Here is a 20,762-nt window from a genome sequence, read left to right as displayed (position 1 = left end):
TAAAAGTATCATAAAATTTGCCAGTACAACTCATCCATTCTTTAGTAATATGGTTATGTTTAGTAATATTTATTAATACAAATTAATGTTGTAATCTATGGCATGTTCATGAGAGAAAAAAACATCTTATTTATGAATGAATTATATAGGAAATCTGATTTACTGAAAATATCTAATCGAAAGAGTGACCAGTTTATTCACCCAGATTTTGTTTTTTTGGGGTGTTGTTACTTTTGACAGACAAATGTGTTTGGAATTGACTTGGAATTTAATTTACAATATTAAAATAGAATTTACAGTTAAGACTACATTATTAATCAAAAAAGAAGAGTCAGAAGTGATGATCAGAAGTTTAAAAACAGCACATATCACATACAGATGCACAATGCAGAAAATATCAAATCAAACAAAAAGAGTCTTAGTTTTTCATAATTTTCCTCTCTCCAAACTGAGATCCATCAGTCTTTGGTGTTCTGGTTAGCTGGGCCAGGTCTTGGTGATTTTCAGGTGGTTTAGTTGGTCTGCAATGTATTTGTGTTCAGGAAACTTGGCTTGTCGAGTAGCTTTGATTTGTTGCCACATCCACTCCCGCCTCTGTGCTGCATGGCCTTGCTCCTGTTCCTGCGTCATGAATGGCCGGCTGATCCAGTATTCATTCTCTGCTTCCTGTTCCAGGCGTTTAATCATATTGCGTTTCATCTGCCAGGTGACTAGCCGCGGTCGACGGTACTTCCCGATCCACTGCTTTCCCGGGATTCCCTTCCGCAAAAGCACCAAAGTCAAGAACATCCTGCAGCCAGTGACGGGTTACAAAAGTGAATCTGAAATAAATCAGAGCAGTTCAGCTACAAATGTCACATCAGAAAGCACAAAGCAAAATAATACAAATTACGAGAAAACAATAAATGATTGATAACAAAATAATTCTTGATTAATACAAATCAAACAAAAAAATAGTTTTAAACTTCATTAAAAATTACATGCGTATGTAAACAATACAAATCTGTACAGTAAATGTACATTGTTTGGGGCTATTCAGCCTTGAATTTAGAGTTTGAGTTCATAAGAAACAGTAGATATGATCTAACTTGATTATTATCACGTATTTAAACTGGTAAACAATACATGTCTTTAATCTACTAAAAAGTGTTTTAGTATCTGTATATATATATATATATATATATATATATATATATATATATATATATAATTTATTTCTGAACTCTCTAAAGTCTAAGCAAACCATTTGTCCTTGATTTGAAATGGCACTGAAATCAAATCAACATTTTAAATGGAAACAAGCAAAGCCAAATAATATCATATAAAGCTATATGTCCATCTTAATATCTAAACACTTAAAATACGCTTTTTAACACATTTTAATGTCTCCTGCATCACATATACTTGCATGCAGGCTGTAAGCGAGTAATAAACAATACCGCTCGTACAACAGCGAAATTTAAAAGCATGGTGATGAAAATCAGTCACTTTCTTACAACAATAATGATTAAGACATTTAATAACTTACAAAATCTTCTGTCCAAATCCCCGGCCAGCATGCCGCAGACACACTGCTGCTAAATGTCAGAAGTGCGATTACTGCAGCGCCACCTACAGCACTGGAGGCTCTGCTGACTGATGAACTACACAAATCTGGAAGGGCAACTTCATTCAGTCAGGATTACCATTATTCTGCTTATTACGCGACTTGTTACCAAATAAATAAAAGACATGGAATACTGATTTGAGTTAATTATTTTATTACAGGATAAAGAAAAACTGCAGAGGAGCACTGAACTCAGTCCCTGATTGTCTGATTTCCCCATCCAGTCCTGATTTGATTAATTTATTTAGCCAGCCTATGTTTTCTTGTTTTTTTTTATGTAGGCTGCTTAGATTTATTGCGGGTCTGTTCAACTGGACAACTGTATAATTCCAGCAAACAATGATAATGTTAGTTATTTTAAGAAGTTGAATGGTTTAATGAAGCGTGTTAAAAATAAACTTGCCAGTGTTTTTTTGGGGGGGAGGGGGGGCAAAAATGACAACGGAAACGTTATGCAACGTATTACTAAGTAGGGAAACTAATTATTGATTTAAGTTGATTTTTTTTAAATTGGCTTATTGGTAAATTAAGTTAAAAAAAAATTCATGTTGAGAAAAATAATAGTCACGTGACAGGAATCTGTCCAATGAGAGTTCAGTACGATGGCCCGGAAGCGTAATCCGGTCCTTGGTTTTATGCTCCTCTCCAGGTCTTTGATGTTTCTGTGCTGCGGCTCCGGTCGTGTTTTGGTCAGGACTCAGGAGGAGGAAGAAAGATGACAGCCAGAAAGTCCGGGTCGCGATTAGAAACTGAAATAGAGCGCTGTCGATCAGAGGGACAATGGGACAAGATACCAGAACTCGTGCGGCAGCTGTCTGCGAAACTCATCTCAAACGGTGTGTGTGGTTTCTGTCTTCTGTACTCATGGCTAACGCGTTAGCTCGGACAGTGTTTGTGAGTCTCAGGCCTGGTGGCAAAATCCGTATCACATTCATTCCTGGACGTTTAACTAAGTTACACATTTACAAATCATCGTGAGAATGTTTTCTTTTCAGGGTGTCTAAAATGTGATATTAATGCCTTTTTGGTGTTACTCTGCTCGTCTGTCCAGTGCACTTCCTGATTGTCCATACAGTTGTGTCCATTCATATTCATAGTTTCTATAATTCATATTTGTATTAAATTTAGTAATTTATTGAGAGTCCTTATTTGACTTCTTGTCAATGTCAAAATATAGGATTTTCTTTTGCATTAGATACACTTGAATGGTGCATATTTAAACTTAAAAATGTTCCAATTAAATCACACAGATAAAGAAAACTACAAAGTAACAAATAAAAGAAAATGTATAATAAAAGATTTATAAGAGCAGAAAAGAACTGTACACAAATATTACTAGATATCAGTTAAAGTTAGAGGACATTTATAAAAGGTTTTGAATGCTTTATTAATGACAGATTTCAAAATAATTGAAAAAGGACTTTTGGCATTTGTGAATGTAAAATTTACAACGAAATATGTTTATTTGCAGTGGTTATAAGTAAAAATGTAATTAAACAATGGTTTATAATCAAAAATAATAATAAAAAAAATTTATATACAATAATAACAGTTATATTTAAGTCTGTTAATAATAATATTAATTAATGCTATTATAATTATTAATTAATAAATGATATATAGTCATTATTATTTTTATTTTCAGAATTGTAAAAAATATTTTAAATAAAATAATTTCACAAAAATAATATTTTACATCAATATCATTCGTGAACATCTGAAAGATGATGTATTTGGTAAAAAAACTGGGTAAAGTTTATGAATTACAAAAGCCTGTCCTAAAGGTTGGTTTAATGTCTATAATGAACACAGTTGTGGATTATATTGCCTGTTTCCATCTTTGCATTTTGCCCTGTTCATTAAAAGCTACATATTAATAAGCATTATTATTTCACCTTGTACGAGATGATGAAAGATTTAAGATGTGCATGTAAGGCAGCAGATTAAACCACACGTGGTTGTTCTCAAAGCTGTGCGTGTGTTAAGACCTGTAAGAATGTGTTCACAATCAGCACTTCTCTCTTGCACTGCAAATGTGCCTGTGTGTTGACTTTACTGTTCAGATATGCAGGTGGCGACTCTCCACAATTACTTTTGCAGTCAGAAAAGAAAGATGAAAGGAATAGTTCACTCAGCAATAAAAATTTTACTATCGTTTGCAGTGGTACATTTAGGAATGTGTGTGCATGAGCTGACTTTCATTATGATGAAATTATCCTAGTGTATGATTTGCTTTCCGTCTATGTGTGCACTTATTTGAGTGATTTCAGGTGCCCAGTTCAACCTCTGCTTCTCTTGTAGATGATCTCGGGGAGCTTCTGCTGGGCGAGGCCAAACTCCAGCAGTACCTCAAGGAAAACCCTATCAAGCAGGGAGCCAGTCCCCGCGGGCCCCGGTCACGCCTCCAGGAGGTACGGAAACACTTGACGGCTGCACTTGATCGGGGAAACTTAAAGGTAAGCCTAAACTATCAGGATCATCACTCCTGTTTGCTGCATCAGTGGTACAGTGAACTAAAATGAAAACTAAAACCATTTAAAAAATATTTCTGGAAATAAAATAAATGTTCAACTGAAATAAAATCAAATATAAAATATATATTTAAGCTAGTTGCCAAAGCAACATTTCTCATTTTTATTTAGTTTAACATTATGTACTAAAATAACTGAAATAAAATGAATAAAAACTTTATATACTGCACACACACACACACACACACATATATATATAACCAAATAAAACTGACACAACAAAACTAATAAAGCTAAAAGTAACAAATAATAATATACCAACTAATAAAATAGTATGATAAATAAAGTATAATAAAATAATAACTAGTAAAAACTGATGCTGTCAAACGATTAATCGCATCCAAAATAAACATTTTTGTTTACATAATAATATATGTGTGTGTACTGTGTACATTTATTATGTATATATAAATACACATACACAGTATGTATTTAGAAAATATTGACATGTATTTATATTAATATTATTTATATTATATATAAATATGTTTAATATGTAAACATAACAATTATCTTATACGTGCATGTGTGTGTATTTATATGTACATAATAAATATACAAAAAAAATTATAGTAGTATTTTAATGATATTAAAATGTTTGATACTAATCTGATCCATCGTCAAAATTAAAGAAAATATATACTTTATATTTAAAAATGCTTAGTAAATTATTAATGGTTAATGTAAAGGAATTCTAAGGGGTGATTTACACATTGTGCATTTTTGTACAAGATGCATGTCAGTGGAATGGAGAAAAATGCAAGGTGTAGAGATGCTTTTTTTATATATGTTGAACGTATTTTAAGAACACTGTGTCATGCACAAGACACTGCAAAAGACGTGACCGTAAGCACAACTGTCAAACACATCCATCTACTGCATGTTTACAACAATGGAAAAGCAGTGCAAAAGAATGCAAAAACAGATTCTGTGAAAATGAAAAGTATCCCCTAAGTCTGGGATAATAAGATTTAAATGTAATAATTTATCAGACGTTTACTTAAAGATTTTTAAATGAAAAAAAAACAAAACAAAAGCAATTTATCATATCCAACAATATTAGCAATAACAAGTTTTGGCGAAACAACGACAACTAGATCAGTAGTGGAATAAAAAGTTTTCAGTGCTAGGTAAATCTAAAATTGACTTTAAACCAATCATGGTTGGAGCCTTTCCAGTGTCGTTGGTGTTTATCTGTATTTTAGTGATGTATTTAAATAATTCTAGTTTTGTGTCTGAAATGGTGCTATATTTGATTTGCTATAGTATACTATAGTGTGTTGGTGTGTGTCTTGTCTTTCTCTCCCAGCCTGAATACATACAGGAGGCCAGTCTGATCATGGCTAAGCTCTGTTATGTGGAGGGTGATTACAGGGAAGCACTGAATCAGTACAGTCGTGTGAATCTGGATGAGATGCAGCTGGTAGGGGCTCCAGTGTACAGACTGTCCATGATTGCTGAGGCCTACGCCACCAAAGGTAAATAATCAGTGTAGTAGCCTAGAAGTTAGAGCTTAGAAGTTTTGCCTAACTAGAATCAAAACATCATGTTTCTGCAATCAAATACAAATTTGTGTTGTAACTGAAAGCAAAATGCTGCGCAAAGCAACAAAATATCAGCAGTAGGATATTTAATGTTCAATATATTATACAGCAATGTGAAGTTATTTTTAAGCTGTGAGATTTCACTAATGAGACAGTATAAATTCTATATATTACATTACTGTCAATAGTCTTACTTAGCAATGACGCGCTCAATTGATGAGAAGTGACAGTAAAAATATTATTAGTTTATATTTATAGTTTTTGACAACTTTCCATTGAAAAAATGAATTTCCTTTCATCAAATGAAAAAATTGTATCAATGTTTCCAATAATATTAACAATGTCTCGTAACAGTTTTCTAGAATACTACTAATAACAAGTGATTCTTGATTGCTAAATCAACATATTGAATGATTATAGAATAATTTCTAAAGGACCATGTGATACTGAAGACTGGAATAATGGCTGCTGAAAATTCAGCTTTGTCATAACAGGAATAAATTACATTTAGAAATATTAAAATAGAATTAATTGAAAAAAAATACAGTATCATTTATTTATTTATTTGTGTCAGTGTGTGTGTGTGTGTGTTTGATCATATACTGTTTGATCATAAACTGTACATTTTAAAAACATTTAAAAAATCTTACCAACCACAAATATCTATGGGGGGGGTTTATATTTAATTATATTAACAGTTATATAATTACAAAATATATTGTTTAATTTAAAATGCAAAAAAGAGGCTATTTTTATTTTATTTTTAATTTATAAAAAAATATTTTTATTGATTTTTATAGTTTAATTTTTTTATGCTCACCTTGGTCAGAACATTGCAGAGATGCCTCACGGATCCCTGCAGTTCATATTTTGTCCTTTGGGTGGCAGCATTGCTTTAATGCTGTATGTGATGCTCTGCAGAGAAAAGTGTTTGCAACTAAATCCTCTGGACTGAACACACACACACTTTTAATTCCGAGCACAGTGAATGTGTTTGCCAGGACCACAGCATGAGGTCTTTGATCATAGTTCTGACAGATCGGCGGTACTGTAGGGCTCTGGGGAAAAACTGCAGGGTGGCACAGAGCCTGTCTCATCCAATCGCCTCATAGCATCTCTGTGACTGACAACTGCTTTTACAGGGGGGCAGCTTCCTCCCTCGGCCCCAATCATCCATCACGCTCCAGCTACCATACACAAACACACGTGTGTGTCATCTCACTGGCGCTTCCTGGCTCGTCTCCTGTGTATATCAAACCCTCGTCCTAAATTATAAAAATCTCCCTCTTGCTGCCTCTAGCTGCTTGTCACTGCCTGTCCCGAGGCGTCAGATTTACTGCAGCCGTTATGCAGGTCATTAAAGAGCCCGGTCACGGTAATGGGGCTTGTCTTAGATCTGGCTAGTATAACGGGCTTTTAAACCTGTAAGTCGAGGGACATGTCTGTGTTTAGAGGAGCGCAGCAGTCGAGAGGAACAGATTTCTGATGAATATGTTATCTGTATCCAAACAGAAGTGAATGTGCGTTTTTCAGACCTTCTAGATTAAGTTTAGGCCTCCAGTGTAGCAGGTCTATATAAGGTAAAGGGATTTATAGCATATTCACACTCTCTCCCTCTCTCCAATTCCCCGTTTTTCTCTTTGGCCATTGGTGTGGAACAATAAGACCTGAGAAAATCCCTTTGTCACAGAATAGAACATTTCCTTAAAGCTATAGTGTGTCATTTCTGTGCCCATATGACCGTGGATCTCAACTGTTTTAAGTCCAAGGCTCCCCATTGTCCGTAACAATGTTTATAGTTTCAAAACTTATTTTAATCTTTGGCCACTTTTCTGTAAGGTTTCCTGAAGTTTTTTTTTATTTTTTTATTTTTATTTTTTTTTTTACTCCTCATTTCTACATTATAAAATATTTTAAAGCCTTCCATAACTAGTAACATATATATTCATTGTAAAATGCCTGTGGCATTTAAGGTTTTATTAATTCACATGACTTTTTCTGGACCATAAATCACACTAAAATTAGGCTGCCTCACATATCCAGGTTTTTCAAGACAATGGGAACCCTGGTTTTTCACAAGAAAAAATAGTTGTTGAGGGGGTTAAATTAATAGATGAAAACATCTTGATTGTTAGTTGTTTTAGATTATTCTAATGCCCGTTTTGTCTTATTTTAAGTTATTTTAAGGCATCATGTGGCTCCTTGGAAGTTTGCTGAGGCTCCCCTGGTTGAGAACCACTGCTGTAGAAGCACCAGATGATATAAAATAATGGTCTGAACTCTTATTTTTCTGACAAACTAGTCAATTTATCACTAAACAACTTATTGCAGGTAGTCCCGCCACCAACTGACAGTATCTGATTTGAAATTACTTTAAAAACCTTGCTTGTACATTTCTTCCCTTTGTTGATTTAGTGCTGAAGAAATATTTCTTATTACTACCAATGGATGAGCTGCTTAATATTTTTGTGGAAACCATAATTTTTACAGGATACACTTTACATGATTTGACAATTTATTTTGTAACTATGTTAAAGTCTTTGCTATCAATTTAATGCATCTTTGCTGAAGTAGAAGTCTTACTGACCCCATAGCTTTAAACAATAGTGTAGGTGACTTAAAACTGTTCACTAATATTTTATGCCAATCAGTCCAACTCTCGTTCTCCTCCTGTTTTACTAAGACTTCACTGGGCACTTTTAATCAGGGCCTCGTCATTACCTTCTTGCTTGTGATGGATTATTTGTCTCTGTTTTCATTTCGGAATCATTTTGTGAATCGGTAACAGACTTTTTTCTTCATCCTGTGATATCTGCTTATAAGCCGTTATCTATTATTGAAGCAGTTTGAAAAGTAGTTAGGAGGGCTACAGTTTCTGTTTCCTGTCACATTGCCATTCTGTCATGAAAACTTTATCTGCATGGAGAACCCAATACTAACGGCAGCCAAACAAACAACTCTCATCATGTTTACCAGCCACCTGAGTGCTGAGTCTGGCCTGTTTTCCTCATGCTATGAGGGATTTAAGATGTGACTTAGGACGCTGAAGCCGGTAGACCGAAATTGGCCACAGATTGTGTGACATCTCTAAGGAACCGTGCTTGTATCTTTACTGCATTACTTGGCTCTCAGCTGACCCAGATGAGGCAAGGAGATACGGCAGTGGAACAGACATCAGCTCGTGCTAAAACATTTAAAGCTTTTCTGGTTTGTCTGAGGTCTTTGATTTTCTCACGCATGTATATTTCAGTGTCTCACTTCCTCTGTCCAGCCAGAACAAAGGAAGCAAACTCGAATTATATGAATGAAGCATATCGTATTCAGTTTGACCCTTTAAGAATGAATATAATATCCTCAAAGTAAGGAGAAAACCATAACAGTGTATTTCATTAGTCAACTGAATTAGAATTGGCAGAAGTGCTGTGTGCTTCTGAAAGTTTCACAAGTTCACAAATGAATACTGTGGCTCACATTGATGGCAGAATTTTGGCTTTGGTATGATAGCACCCATGTGGTACCTACATATCAATACTTAATTGATTCCTCAAGCAACAAATAAACAGTCGATTCAGTAATCGGTTCAGTAATTCAAATGCCAGTCTTTTTATTAATGTCAATTTTTTTAACACGAGGTTCTGTAGTTCATTTGGACAATGTGCATGTTTTTATTCTTTTTTTATTATTATTACTTCCTTATTTCCTGATAGTACTTCTTCACAATGTTTTTTTATTGTACTGCTATGCCACATCTCTACAAGTGAACAAGTTGGGTCATTTTCAGAAAGATCAACATCTTTCTGAATGTGGCAGAGCACTAGGACAACTCTCTGTGCCCTTCTAGCTCTTGGCATGTGTAAGTAATCTCTTCCCTCTTCTGTTTGTTCACAGGTCTCTGTCTGGAGAAAGTGCCCATGGCGTCCCCATCATTGTCCAATCGTAATGCAGACAGAGACCAGGAGATAATCACTTGTTATGAGAAGTCTGGAGACATCGCTCTTCTCTATCTTCAGGAGGTAGAAAAGGTATTTCCAAATGTTCATTCACTACAGTTGTTTTCCTCCCCCATTTTCACATTTTTAGTCACATTCTCATAGACATTAAAATATACATTGGTTTTGTAGCAGCAGGACAGGTTTGCACAGTACTGCGGCAGAGAGTCAGCCATCCGTAAGACTAATCTCTTCCTGTCCTACCTGAACTTTAAATCACAATTAAAGCTTTTTACAGGTCAAAGTTCATTTTCCTACAGAGTAAGATGAGTCTCTGTTTGTTTTAGATGGTTTTCACACCACTAATTCTCTTTGTTGGAATAGTAGTGCCCAGATTCATTCCCCTGCACAATGTTCAGTATTTACTGCTTGTGATTTAGCGTTGGTGAAGAAGGGAGGGAGCGTAGAGAGAGAGCGTGAATGATGGCAAGAGAGGAGAACGGCAGAGCTTGTGTTCTGCTGCAGTGTTGACGCTGCATTTTTTAGGTGAAGCCGAAGTTTTACGTTTGACCTTCATGCTAGAAACTCGTACCCTCCTAACCGCCGTCCTCTCTAAAGTGTTCCCTGGCTAAATATAGCAAACAGTCTGACTCTTTGTTTCTTTTGAAGACATTTGATCTGTATTTGCTGAATAACTAACAGGAAGTGTTCAGGAAAGAGTTTGAGCTTGTTTCAGTTATGACTGACAGTTTTATTTGATGACTTGTGTTCTGTCTTCAGGCTCTCAGTGTTGGCATTCAGAACCGCAGTCCAAAGCCCGGTCCAGTCACACAGGAACAGGAACTTGGCTACTTCCTGGAGACAGGACTTCAGAGGGCTCATGTTATTCATTTCAAAAATGGGTGAGTTTTTGTGTGTTTATATTCTCAGGAACTAGGGCTGGGCGATATAGCTGAAAATATATATTTCCATATTTTTGATATTTCCATCTTGACAATATTTGCTGTATGGTAAAAAAAATTTTTTTACATTATTAAACATCCCATGTTGCAAATTAGATTTAAATTGTTTAATGCAAGAAATAATACATGAAAATAAATTAATAAAAAGCTGAAAAATAAAAAAAAATATTCAGCAAGTATGCATTAAATTGATCACAAGTGACAGTAAAGACATTTATAATGTTATAAAAAAATTCTATTTCAAATAAATGCTTTTGAACTTTTGATTAGTTCATCCAAAAATTATTATTTTTTCTTGATCATCAATTCAGCATATAATGACCATTTCTGCCGGAAATGCAGCTTTGCCATGACATGAATAAATTACGTTTTAAAACAGTTTTTTTTAAATAATTAAGTAATTAACTTTCACAATGTTTCTGGTTTTACTGTATTTTTGATTAAAAAAGACGACTTTCAAAAATATGAAAAAAGCAATATTGTTTGAAATGTAATGTATGTTTTGGCAATGATGATATATTCTGAATAGTGATTCCCAAAAAAAATTCAAATTCAAATTTTGGAAAAAATCATTGATGCGGACAGTTTGAATTGATTAAAAAAATTAATCAAACCCACTTTAACAAGGTTTTGCAAAACTAGATTAGTGACACACTCTAACTTTTTATTTGACAAAATTAAATTGTCAAAAAAATTCAAATTAATTTTCAATTACCGTTCAGCCCTATCCGTAGCAGAACACTCAATTATGATTGACAGCCCAAACAGGCTTCCTTTAGAAACACCTGAGACAACGGTGTCCATTCTTTTATCATTCCCTCTGTTCGTACATCTATTGTTTTCTCTCATCACTCCTCTCTCCCTCAGACACGTGCTTCAGTGAGTGGTCTAGGAATCTGCTGAGCTTTCTGTCTGCCCACTAATTCTCTGTCTGTCTTTGTGCCTTTATTTTTTTCCAAATGCTTAATTGATCCTCTGTAGTTCTCAGCCTGTGCATGTCTGTGTTATTTATGTGTGTTCTGATGCCACACTCTCCCCCTGTACCGTGGCCTCTGCACCATGGAGCTGTGTGTTTGACGACTACTCGTACGTATCTCTACACTCTCTTCATGTAGAGTAGTGCCATGCTTTTATTGTAGCAGCTTCACACAGAAGCAAAAACATAGCTAGCCGCCTATTTAAGAAGCCTTTAAAGCATCGTGGGCACACTCTCAACATGAAGGCTGCATGAATACACTGCATTCAATTTTACTTAAGGTACGTCTTTCAAAAATATTTGAAATCTTACTGAAACCAAACTTTTGCTTTTGTCAACTGTATCCAATGCAGTGTAAGGTACACATTTGATCAGTTTATGCATTTTCTGGGAATCTCATAGGTGGACAAATCTCCAGTCAGCTGAAATTTGACTTTGTTTACACTGACAGACCTGCTGATTGTAGAGAGATGGAGGAACAGATCTAGTACAGTCTATTCAGTGATCATACTGTTGTAGTAGTGGAAGGGTGAAGAATTAAGAGACAAGTTGTCCATCTTATGGTCCAATCATTTATTCATCTCTATGTTGTTGTCATCTTTTTTTTTTTTTGCGATTTGCAGTACTTGCGTGAAACGTGTGGTGGCCTTACACATGCCAGTATGAGACTCTCCATCATTATTTATTTGTGCATTGAGTGTGTGGTTGGGGAGGGATCTTCCATATGGATGCAGGTGGAGCATCTGTCAGTGCTTGAAATGCATCTGTGTGAAATATGACCGCTGCAGTGGTGCATTGTGGGTAATGTATCTGTTAGGCTCATAAATGATTGAAAGCAATGTCTTTAAACCTCACACGACATGCATTTCCTACAGGATAACAAATGTTCAGTCCTCAGCCTGAACTCTGTAGAGTAATTTTAAAGGTATTAAAATTGCAGCTGAAATTCTCTTGGCAGATTGTAAAAGTCAATACGTTTGTCCAAAATAAAATCACTATAAACTTAAAAAAAGTGAAAAAGGCATCACAACATTGTAATACACTGTATGAAACAGATATTAATTTTGAGATTTGCAGTGTTATTAAATGATTAGTGTTTTGAAGATTAACTTTAAGTGAGTGTTTGATAACAATGAAGTTAATCTAAATGGAAAAATAGAGGAAATTATGTGTTTAACGTTTAAGGGCACAAAGTTGTGAAGAGTGAAACTTTGATTTTAGCAAGTGCAACGCTTGGAAACAGTAGACACTTGTAGGTTTAAAATTGGCTAAATCCATGTGATTGTTTAAACTGATGGTTTAATTGACGATTTTATTTGTTAGCTCTGTTTCTCTCTGTCATGATCGCTCTCATCCCTGTTTCGACATTTCTGTCTCTCTCAACACAACTACTGTACTGCTTCTCCCTGCATTCACGTGCATCTCTCAACGCTTCACACCTCCACAGCCCGAAGCTATGTTCTCTGGTCTTTTACGCACGGGTCCAATCATTGTGTGTGTGTGTGTGTGTGTTTTTGTGTGCTGTCAGTTTGTAAAAAGGCTGTGAGAATATCACAGTCTGAGGGTATTGACCGCAGTCGCTGACAGGTGCTAACACATTCACAGGTGCAGCGTTCATATAGGTGCTAATTGTGACTTGCACTGTATCCAGAACTCCTGTAATCAATGTTCCCTACAGGCCCTGATAACTTCCTGTCCACTGATAAGTAACTGCTTTAGTTTGACTGCTTGATGCTAGAGCTCATTAAATCATGGCAGAGGTCTGACCAGTCCTGAGGGTGTGTGTGTGTGTGTGTGTGTGTGTGTGTTTTCCGTGTGTTTGTGTAAGAAAGTTTGTACGGAGTCAATGAGAAATTTGTTGATGTCAGCCATCAGGTTTTTTCAGCTCTCTAGAGGTAATTAATGGGTCTCTTTTCTCTCCATTTCCCGGTGCTGCAGTAACCTGACCCATGGTGTCGGCCGCTTCCGAGAGATTCTCCGAGCTGTTGAGACCAGAACCACTCAGAACCTGCGTATGGTGCGTTGTGTGTGTTTATGGCTTTGTGTTGTTGTCTCTGTCTAGAACAGCGGTTCTCAACCTTTTTGAGTCCAAGGTCCCTCATTATCCAAGATAAAATTCAAAATCGCCCCTTGAAGATTTCTGCAGATTTACTTCTATAGTGACAAAGCTTCTTTTTTTAATATATTGTATTATATTACTATTAATGGATTTTCCACTTGTTTGTGATTTATAGGTGAAGGTTTTTAAAATGTATTTTTAACTCACAAATATAGCAATTTCTCTGCCGTTTTTACTATTTAAATAATAAAATACAAACCTGATTCCAAAAAAGTTGGGACACTGTACAAATTACGAATAAAAAAGGAATGCAATAATTTACAAATCTCATAAACTTATATTTTATTCACAATAGAATATAGATAACATATCAAATGTTGAAAGTGAGACATTTTGAAATGTCATGCCAAATATTGGCTCATTTTGGATTTCATGAGAGCTACACATTCCAAAAAAGATGGGACAGGTAGTAATAAGAGGCCGGAAAAGTTAAATGTACATATAAGGAACAGCTGGAGGACCAATTTGCAAACTTATTAGGTCAATTGGCAACATGATTGGGTATATAAAGAGCCTCTCAGAGTAGCAGTGTCTCTCAGAAGTCAAGATGGCAAGAGGATCACCAATTCCCCCAATGCTGCGGCAAAAAATAGTGGAGCAATATCAGAAAGGTGTTTCTCAGAGAAAAATTGCAAAGAGTTTGAAGTTATCATCATCTACAGTGCATAATATCAACCAAAGATTCAGAGAATCTGGAACAATCTCTGTGCGTAAGGGTCAAGGCCGGAAAACCATACTGGATGCCCGTGATCTTCGGGCCCTTAGACGGCACTGCATCACATACAGGAATGCTACTGTAATGGAAATCACAACATGGGCTCAGGAATACTTCCAGAAAACATTGTCGGTGAACACAATCCACCGTGCCATTCGCCGTTGCCGGCTAAAACTCTATAGGTCAAAAAAGAAGCCATATCTAAACATGATCCAGAAGCGCAGGCGTTTTCTCTGGGCCAAGGCTTATTTAAAATGGACTGTGGCAAAGTGGAAAACTGTTCTGTGGTCAGACGAATCAAAATTTGAAGTTCTTTTTGGAAAATTGGGACGCCATGTCATCCGGACTAAAGAGGACAAGGACAACCCAAGTTGTTATCAGAGCTCAGTTCAGAAGCCTGCATCTCTGATGGTATGGGGTTGCATGAGTGCGTGTGGCATGGGCAGCTTACACATCTGGAAAGGCACCATCAATGCTGAGAGGTATATCCAAGTTCTAGAACAACATATGCTTCCATCCAGACGTTGTCTCTTTCAAGGAAGACCTTGCATTTTCCAACATGACAATCCCAGACCACATACTGCATCAATTACAACATCATGGTTGCGTAGGAGGAGGATCCGGGTACTGAAATGGCCAGCCTGCAGTCCAGATCTTTCACCCATAGAAAACATTTGGCGCATCATAAAGCGGAAGATGTGACAAAGAAGACCTAAGACAGTTGAGCAACTAGAAGCCTGTATTAGACAAGAATGGGACAACATTCCTATTCCTAAATTTGAGCAACTTGTCTCCTCAGTCCCCAGACGTTTGCAGACTGTTATAAAAAGAAGAGGGGATGCCACATAGTGGTAAACATGGCCTTGTCCCAACTTTTTTGAGATGTTGATGCCATGAAATTTAAAATAAACTTATTTGTCCCTTAAAATTATACATTTTCTCAGTTTAAACATTTGATATGTCATCTATATTGTATTCTGAATAAAATATTGAAATTTGAAACTTCCACATCATTGCATTCTGTTTTTATTCACAATTTGTACAGTGTCCCAACTTTTTTGGAATCGGGTTTGTAGTTTAGAGCTTGACATAATATATTTAATACACTATAATTAGACATTTTATATATATATATATATATATATATATATATATATATATATGTATATGTATGTGTATATGTATATGTATATGTGTGTGTGTGTGTGTGTGTAGACTATCGCCAGGCAGCTTGCAGAGATCCTGTTGAGGGGCATGTGTGAACAGAGTTACTGGAACCCACTAGAAGACCCCCCTCACCAGTCCCCCCTGGACGACCCACTCAGACACACCCCTCACACTAAGGACTACGCCCTCAGCCGCCGCCCACGCATCTACTCAGGAGAAAAGTAGCACATCTAATTCAAAATAATAATAAATGCTGTAAAAATATATATGTAATACTACAGAAACACTGGAATTTTTGCAATTGGTACAGTTGTTTCATGTATATTATTCAAAAATTTTCATTTATTTTTATGATGTAGCATGAAAATTAAAAAAGAGGGAAAAATTAATTGATCAGAATCCTGGAAGTTTGTTTCATGTCTCTGTGTTCATCATGAATGGATGTCATAGATGGAAACATTCCTGATGGCCTTTCTCTCTTTTTCTAGTTTGTTTTGTCCACAGGAGAACACAGAAGAGGCTTTACTCCTGTTGTTAATCAGCGAGTCCATGGTGAGTAGCAGTAAAGATTTGGTGACCCTCTGAACTTCTGTGGTTAACCATCAGAACAGGAGAACGTGTAAATGAAGTCAGCATGGTCTGATGCTGCAGGGTTTTTGGCCAATCATAATGGTACTGAAAGCAGAGCTAGAGAATCAGAGATGCCTTTAGCTTGAACTCAGCAGAAAGTTCAATAGATCTGTTGCTCATGTGGCTTTTTTCTTTAGTTTTCTTTAAACTTACAATTCAACATCTCTGGGAGTATGTTCAATCATAATGGGTTTATACTTATGCAAAGTGTGAATAAACAGTGTTTAATGTCATAGAAATAGGTTTTTACCTCTGCAAAGTGACCTAAAATGAAGCTGTCTAATGTTAGTTGTAGTGTCTGTTATTGATAGCCCTAGCATACTACATTTTTGTTTGAAAATTAATAATTTTATTGATCGAGGACACATTAAATTAATCAAAAGTGCCAGTAAAGATATTTATAATGTTACAAAAGATTTATATTTTAAATAAATGCTGTCTAAACATCAAAGAATTCTGTAAAAATAAAATAATAACCGTTTCCACAAAAAATAAGACAAAAATAACTCTTCAACTTTGATAATAATAAGAGAGTTTTTTCTTGAGCAAAAAATCAGCATATTAGAATGATTTCTGAAGGATCACGTGAGACTGAAGACTGGAGTATAGGCTACTGAAAATTCAGCTTTTCCATCACAGGAATAAATTACTTTCTGAAATATATTAAAATAGAAATCCGTTATTTAAATTTGAATTATTAATTAATATACGTTTTCACAATTTAGTCTTTTTTTTTTTACTTTGTTTTTGATCAAATGAGATTTATTTCAAAACTTTTTTTAAAAAATCAATCCTTTTGAACGGTCGTGTAGTGTAATCCTGTCTGTTTTGGGGAATGTGTGTGTTAATATATGTATTTCTGATAGGCTAACAGAGATGCCGTGTTGAGTCGAATCCCCGAACACAATAACGACCGAATCATCAGCCTCCAGAGCGCCTCGCTGGTGTACGACCTGCTGACCATTGCGCTCGGCCGACGCGGACAGTATGAGATGCTCTCAGAGGTGAGGTCATGCCCATACTCATGGGAACATTCAGAAATACTCCCTCCCTCCCTCAGCGGAACGAGTTAAACCTCCTGGTGTGGTTGCTGTTGTAACAAGACCAGACCTGCGCTCTAGACTGCACTCCCTCTGTGTGAATGTCTTTGTCTGGTCTGGAGGTTATAACAGTGTGCATGCAAGTTTGTGGACATGTACCAGAATACTGCTTCAATTATTTATAATATATGATTTCATTTTTATGTAGCTTTTTTGTTTGGCAGCGGCTATTTCCACTAAGTGATAGATGCTATTTACACTCAGTGTAAATAGAAATTAGATGCTATTTACACTTAGTGCAAACAGCGATGGATGCTATTTACACAAAGTGAAAATAGCAGTGGATTCTATTTACACCAAGTGAAAATAGCAGTATTTTTTAACGATATGCTATTTACACTAATTGCAAATAGCAATAGATTCTATTTACACTATGTTAAAATAGCAAGATTTTCTGCTATTTATACTACTTATTGCAAATAGTGGCAATTATCTGCACCTCAGTATTGTAGTACATTATAAAACAGTACGCAATAACGTATTGAGTGTAAATTAGGCTATAGTTTTAATTCAAATTATTAAATGGATGCCACCAATAAAGCCCTCCCTACACCTACCTTAACCCTACCCGATACTTTTATCTTCAACTTTGATTATTTCCTTCATTTTTATTGAAAATAAATGCCTTTCTGATGCGATATGAGATCTGAAAAAAAGTTTGAACTCTTTTTGATCGTGTCAAAAAGCATGCGCCTTACTATCTACGCCACTGAAACAGATGCTGAATGAGCTTCTTTTTTAGTGTTGACTAACCCAATCACACGTTGGTGGGTGGAGTCAGTGTAAATAGCTTTTGCCAACAAGGTGGGCTATTTGCACTTAGTGTAAATAGACACTCCGTTTTTGTTTTCAGCACTAACCCAGATTCAATATTAGAGCTCAAGTCTGCATGTCACAAATTTGTCCAAATTAAACAGCATTATTAATAACTTTCTAGTTAACGTTTTATTTTTGCCATGGACGAGCCTCAGTGTTTGTTTTCAGAAGCCTGGCCTATTTAGGACAGAACAGGCAGGCAAAGAAAGTGTGTGTGTTGGTTTGTAGTGTGATGTTTTCATTAGTGTACCTGGGCAGATTTTTCTCTTCCGTCTCCATCTGTTGATCATGCTGTTGTTGCTAATGTTGGACTCTGCATAACTTTTGCTGTGTCTTTTATATTCAAGGATTTTATGGTTGTGCAAGCACAGGGCCCCAGGAGCCTGTCATATTTATTGTGTGTGCCCTATGCAGGGTCGTGTGTGTGTTTGTGTAGCTGTTTTTATAAAGATCTAATTGTTCAATGAATTGCTCTCTGTTAAGCTGCTGCTAGTGTGATTAACTGTAAAGCCTCAGAGACACACTGAATGCCTGTGGCACTCTGGGTAATCTTAAGCAGGAGACATGGCCTGGCTCTCTGTTTGACCTTTTTTGTGTGTATCTGTTGGGGGTCATAATTAATGTTCTCAATTCTTATCTGAGGTTATATTAATGTCTCCTCTCTACAGTGTCTTGAGAGAGCCATGAAGTTTGCCTTTGAGGAGTTTCATCTCTGGTTCCAGCTCGCTCTTTCCCTAATGGCTGCTGGGAAGGTTAGCGTTCCATTTTCTGCATTCAATGTACCTTAGAGTTCCCATAGTAATGGAAAACCTAGAAATATCAGGCAATTTTAAAGTTGTGATTTTAGTGAAATGAAAATGTGATTTATTCCCGTGACGAAAGGAATGTGTGAATAAAATAAAATGTTTATATATATATATATTAATCTACTAGTAATACTCTGGTAGTAATGACTCTTGTCTTGGTGTTTGTGTATGTAGTCAGCTCGAGCAGTGAAGGTACTGAAGGAGTGTATAAGACTAAAGCCAGATGATCCCACCATTCCTCTGCTGGCCGTCAAGCTGTGTATTGGAAACCTGCACTGGGTAATAAAAGAGGAATCATGGGAAATATGCACAGGCTCAACCGGAGAGCTGACCCTGACCTGTTTACGACTCTGTAAATCCATTACTGATAGACCATCCACGAACAGTGAGATGGTGATGACATGGGGTGTGTATTTGTGTGTTTTAGCTGGAAGAAGGTGAGCGCTTTGCTAAAATAGTGATTGATATGGGTGAGAAGGCGGCTGAATTCAGGGCCAAAGGCTATCTAGCTATCGGTCTCGTATACAGCCTGAGAGCCACAGATGGTAAGCATACCTGCAGTAGAACGCACCATTTCAATACCCATAATCTTTGCTGTATCCTCTGTAACACACTTACAGTATACCTTCTCTATAATAATACTTTATACCCTGCTTTTGTCTTCTATAATACGCTCTGCACCTCTCTATAACAGTCTATATTGTCTCCATAATTCCTTTATAATCCTGTATACCATTTCTCTACCCTCTAACACACTCTGTACCCTCCCAATATTCTTTTATCCTATTTTCTTCTAAACCTTATATAATGCACTTAACGAACCACTCCATAATCCCTATATAATATAGTTGTCCTCTATAACACACTCTATACCCTTTCTGCAATCCATTTATATTTTATACACTGTCTGTTCTGTATCACTCACTCTGTACCTCTCTGTATATCTATATTATTTCTTTAATCCAAGAATATAATGTTCCATGTTTTGTCTACCCTCTATAACACACCATATACTTTTCAGAGATATGCTTTTAATCTTTTATAATGCTTTTATTTGTTCCTCCATATTTTATAATGGTGGTTCTTAGCCTTTTTCAATTGTCTAACATTATTCAAAGCCCCCCTCCAGATACTTCCTCTGGTATTTCTGCAATAATTATGTCAGTGCTGCTTTTTTATATATTAAATGGATGAAATACAATTAATTTTGAGATTCTTTAAGATTCAAGATTCTGATTCTGCATGTGTTTCTATAAAAATATATTAGTTATTGGGGGATAAATATTATTTCAGTTTTTGAATGGGGGAGCATTTTATTAAGTTTTCATAAATTTTTACAAATATAATTTAATAATTTTAATCATCCTATGGTCCACGTGGAAGTTGCAAGGAAGTCCCCCTGCCCCCTTGCAAGGAACCACACTGTTCTATATCGTTTTTCTGTAATTGATTTGTCCTTTTCCCTTCCTCTGCTCTTATATAACACACTTCAATGCAATGCCTTTATATGCTTTCTCTGTCTGCATTCTATAACATGCTCTATAACTCTTTTCTTATATTACGCACTCTGTTCAACTCTGTAATGACAATTATATAATTTAATGACCACTTAAAATGATTTAATGCTCTATATATTTAATGCTCTTTACATTGTCTTCCCTCTGTTACACACTCTATAATCCTGTGATGCCCTTTCTCTAACATTAAGGTATCTGAAATCTTGCTATGTCATGTACTTACCATGTTCTCACATCTGTCATCTGTCTTTACAGCATCTCTTCGAGGAATGCAAGAAGAGTATCAGAAAAAAGCGCTGAGTGCTTTCCAGAGGTGATTTTCTGACTGTCCTAAATTTATCTCT

The 20,762-nt window shown here is 35.9% G+C and overlaps 2 protein-coding genes across 3 annotated transcripts in view; one reads left to right on the top strand and one right to left on the bottom strand.

Moving 5' to 3' along the window:
• Positions 1-454: 454 nt before the first annotated feature.
• On the bottom strand, positions 455-1,575 carry mrpl57 (mitochondrial ribosomal protein L57). The gene is made up of 2 exons (XM_079386644.1): positions 1,529-1,575; positions 455-821 (listed from the first exon to the last, which is right to left on the bottom strand). Exon 2 carries the CDS (start codon positions 787-789, stop codon positions 478-480), a length of 312 nt encoding a protein of 103 aa, XP_079242770.1. The 5' UTR covers positions 790-821; positions 1,529-1,575; the 3' UTR covers positions 455-477.
• A 674-nt stretch (positions 1,576-2,249) lies between these two features.
• Positions 2,250-20,762, top strand: part of LOC306850857 (tetratricopeptide repeat protein 7B) — a 37,924-nt gene continuing 19,411 nt past the window's right edge. For both annotated transcript variants that reach the window (XM_079386791.1, XM_079386790.1), the window contains exons 1-13: positions 2,250-2,442; positions 3,908-4,062; positions 5,447-5,615; positions 9,570-9,703; positions 10,391-10,512; positions 13,487-13,565; positions 15,598-15,770; positions 16,038-16,101; positions 17,046-17,183; positions 18,764-18,847; positions 19,076-19,180; positions 19,329-19,446; positions 20,674-20,731. In XM_079386791.1, coding sequence (XP_079242917.1) covers positions 2,322-2,442; positions 3,908-4,062; positions 5,447-5,615; positions 9,570-9,703; positions 10,391-10,512; positions 13,487-13,565; positions 15,598-15,770; positions 16,038-16,101; positions 17,046-17,183; positions 18,764-18,847; positions 19,076-19,180; positions 19,329-19,446; positions 20,674-20,731 — 1,520 coding nt within the window. In that variant the 5' untranslated portion in view covers positions 2,250-2,321. The remainder of the gene's footprint in view (positions 2,443-3,907; positions 4,063-5,446; positions 5,616-9,569; positions 9,704-10,390; positions 10,513-13,486; positions 13,566-15,597; positions 15,771-16,037; positions 16,102-17,045; positions 17,184-18,763; positions 18,848-19,075; positions 19,181-19,328; positions 19,447-20,673; positions 20,732-20,762) is intronic.

Source organism: Barbus barbus (genome assembly GCF_936440315.1).
Source record: "Barbus barbus genome assembly, chromosome: 30".
NCBI lineage: Eukaryota > Metazoa > Chordata > Actinopteri > Cypriniformes > Cyprinidae > Barbus > Barbus barbus.
Note: the sequence above shows the minus strand (reverse complement) of the source record. Positions and strands in the feature narration are given on the sequence as shown.